The sequence below is a fragment of the Neophocaena asiaeorientalis genome, unplaced genomic scaffold (assembly GCF_003031525.2).
Source record: "Neophocaena asiaeorientalis asiaeorientalis breed wild unplaced genomic scaffold, Neophocaena_asiaeorientalis_V1.1 scaffold409, whole genome shotgun sequence".
Taxonomy (NCBI): Eukaryota; Metazoa; Chordata; class Mammalia; order Artiodactyla; family Phocoenidae; genus Neophocaena; species Neophocaena asiaeorientalis.
This window is the reverse complement of record NW_020175208.1, coordinates 2,046,091-2,047,487: the sequence shown is the minus strand read 5'-3', so window position 1 is coordinate 2,047,487 and position 1,397 is coordinate 2,046,091. Positions and strand designations below refer to the sequence as shown.

The 1,397-nt window shown below is 49.7% G+C and overlaps 1 protein-coding gene across 3 annotated transcripts in view; it reads left to right on the top strand.

The window, feature by feature from the left end:
* The first annotated feature begins 611 nt into the window (after positions 1-611).
* ZNF362 (zinc finger protein 362) overlaps positions 612-1,397 on the top strand; it is an 18,878-nt gene continuing 18,092 nt past the window's right edge. Inside the window, exon 1 of one of the 3 annotated variants that reach the window (XM_024765294.1) lies at positions 612-1,077. In XM_024765294.1, coding sequence (XP_024621062.1) covers positions 1,031-1,077 — 47 coding nt within the window. In that variant the 5' untranslated portion in view covers positions 612-1,030. The remainder of the gene's footprint in view (positions 1,078-1,397) is intronic. The other 2 variants (XM_024765295.1, XM_024765293.1) reach the window with 2 other exon arrangements.

The following is a 1,397-nucleotide window of genomic DNA, read 5'->3' as shown; positions in this document are numbered from 1 at the left end:
CAGGGATCTGGAGCAGTCAGGGAGAACTCCAGGCAGGAAGTGCTTCTGGTATTGGGTTGTGAAGGATGGGCAGGGTTGGATGGGTGGAGAGAAGGGCAGCGTGGTCTCTGTGGGTGGCGGGAGAAGGAGGGCTTTTAGAGCTGCCCCAGCCACCCAGAGGAGGATACTCTTGAGTCCCAGCCTGGCTAGGCTTGGACCCCAAGCGGGCCCCCAGGCTGGGAGTGAGAGGCAAGGACTTTTGCATACAGGTATTGAGACGTCTGCATGTGGATATGTGTTCCACCAAGGACTGGGGTTTGCAAAGCAAGTTCCGCAGAGGAACTGGCTTGAGCAAATCTGATTTCTAGTCTTGACTCTGGCACCCTAGCCCTATGGTCTTGGACAGGTCTCTTTCCTTCTCTCCAGGCCTCAAGTTTCTTCACCTATAAAATGGGATAATACCTCCTGTGCCTACTTCTCAAGTCAAGATCACAAGAGATAATTTATATAAAAGATCTTTCTTAAAGTGTTCTGATCAGGTTGTATCCTTATTGAGGGCTTTTTCCTGAAACCCTCTGCCTGCGATTCCAGTAGGGGCTTCTCCCACTTGTAGGGCCAGGAAAAAAGTTAAAGGCACTTCATTTCAGCCTTGCCTATCATAAGAAAGAGTTGCATTTAAGCAACCAATACCAGTAGGTATTTAGTTATAGTAATTTCTGTAAGAGAGAGATAAATAAGAGAAATTTGATAGGGAGCAAGACTTAATGGAATGCCTCTGTCCAGCGTGGTCCCTATAAGTCACTTCTTGACTTACTCTAGGGTCACAGGAAGACTTGAACCCTATGGAAGACAAAGATAGCTTTGAAGGCCCACCCTTCATACTGCCCTGGTTGAAAAGCCCTTTTAACTGCACAGGAACTTGCCAGAGGTGAGGGCCACCCGACGGATTTTCACATACTTCTACTGAAGAGCCCCAAACTGCCCTAGCCTCAGGCCTCCTCAACGCCCTCCTTAAGCACAGTGTTCCGTCCGACACATCCTTATAGGGAAAATGTTCGTTTCTGGCCATGCTTGTTTCTTGAGGATAACTTCCCAGAGGTACGGTTTCTTTGGTCAAAAGGCAATACTGTAATCATTTGGGTTCCCGTAAATCATCCTGCCAAATTGCCCTTCAGAAAGTCTGTATCTGATGACCCAAGTTGCCCCCTGTGTTTTAATGGGGCCAGGGGTCAGAGGGCAGGGATCAGGGAGGGGCAGTTGCCTCTGCTCTGTGGCTATTTACAAAGTTGCCCTAGGACCTCTCAGTTTGTCTCTGGACAGCAGGCTTCTGTGTGGAATCCATAGGGTTGGCTCTGCAGCCCAGGGCCCTTGGGGGGCGGGGGAATAGGGATTGGTTTTCGGGCATCACCGCGATGGGA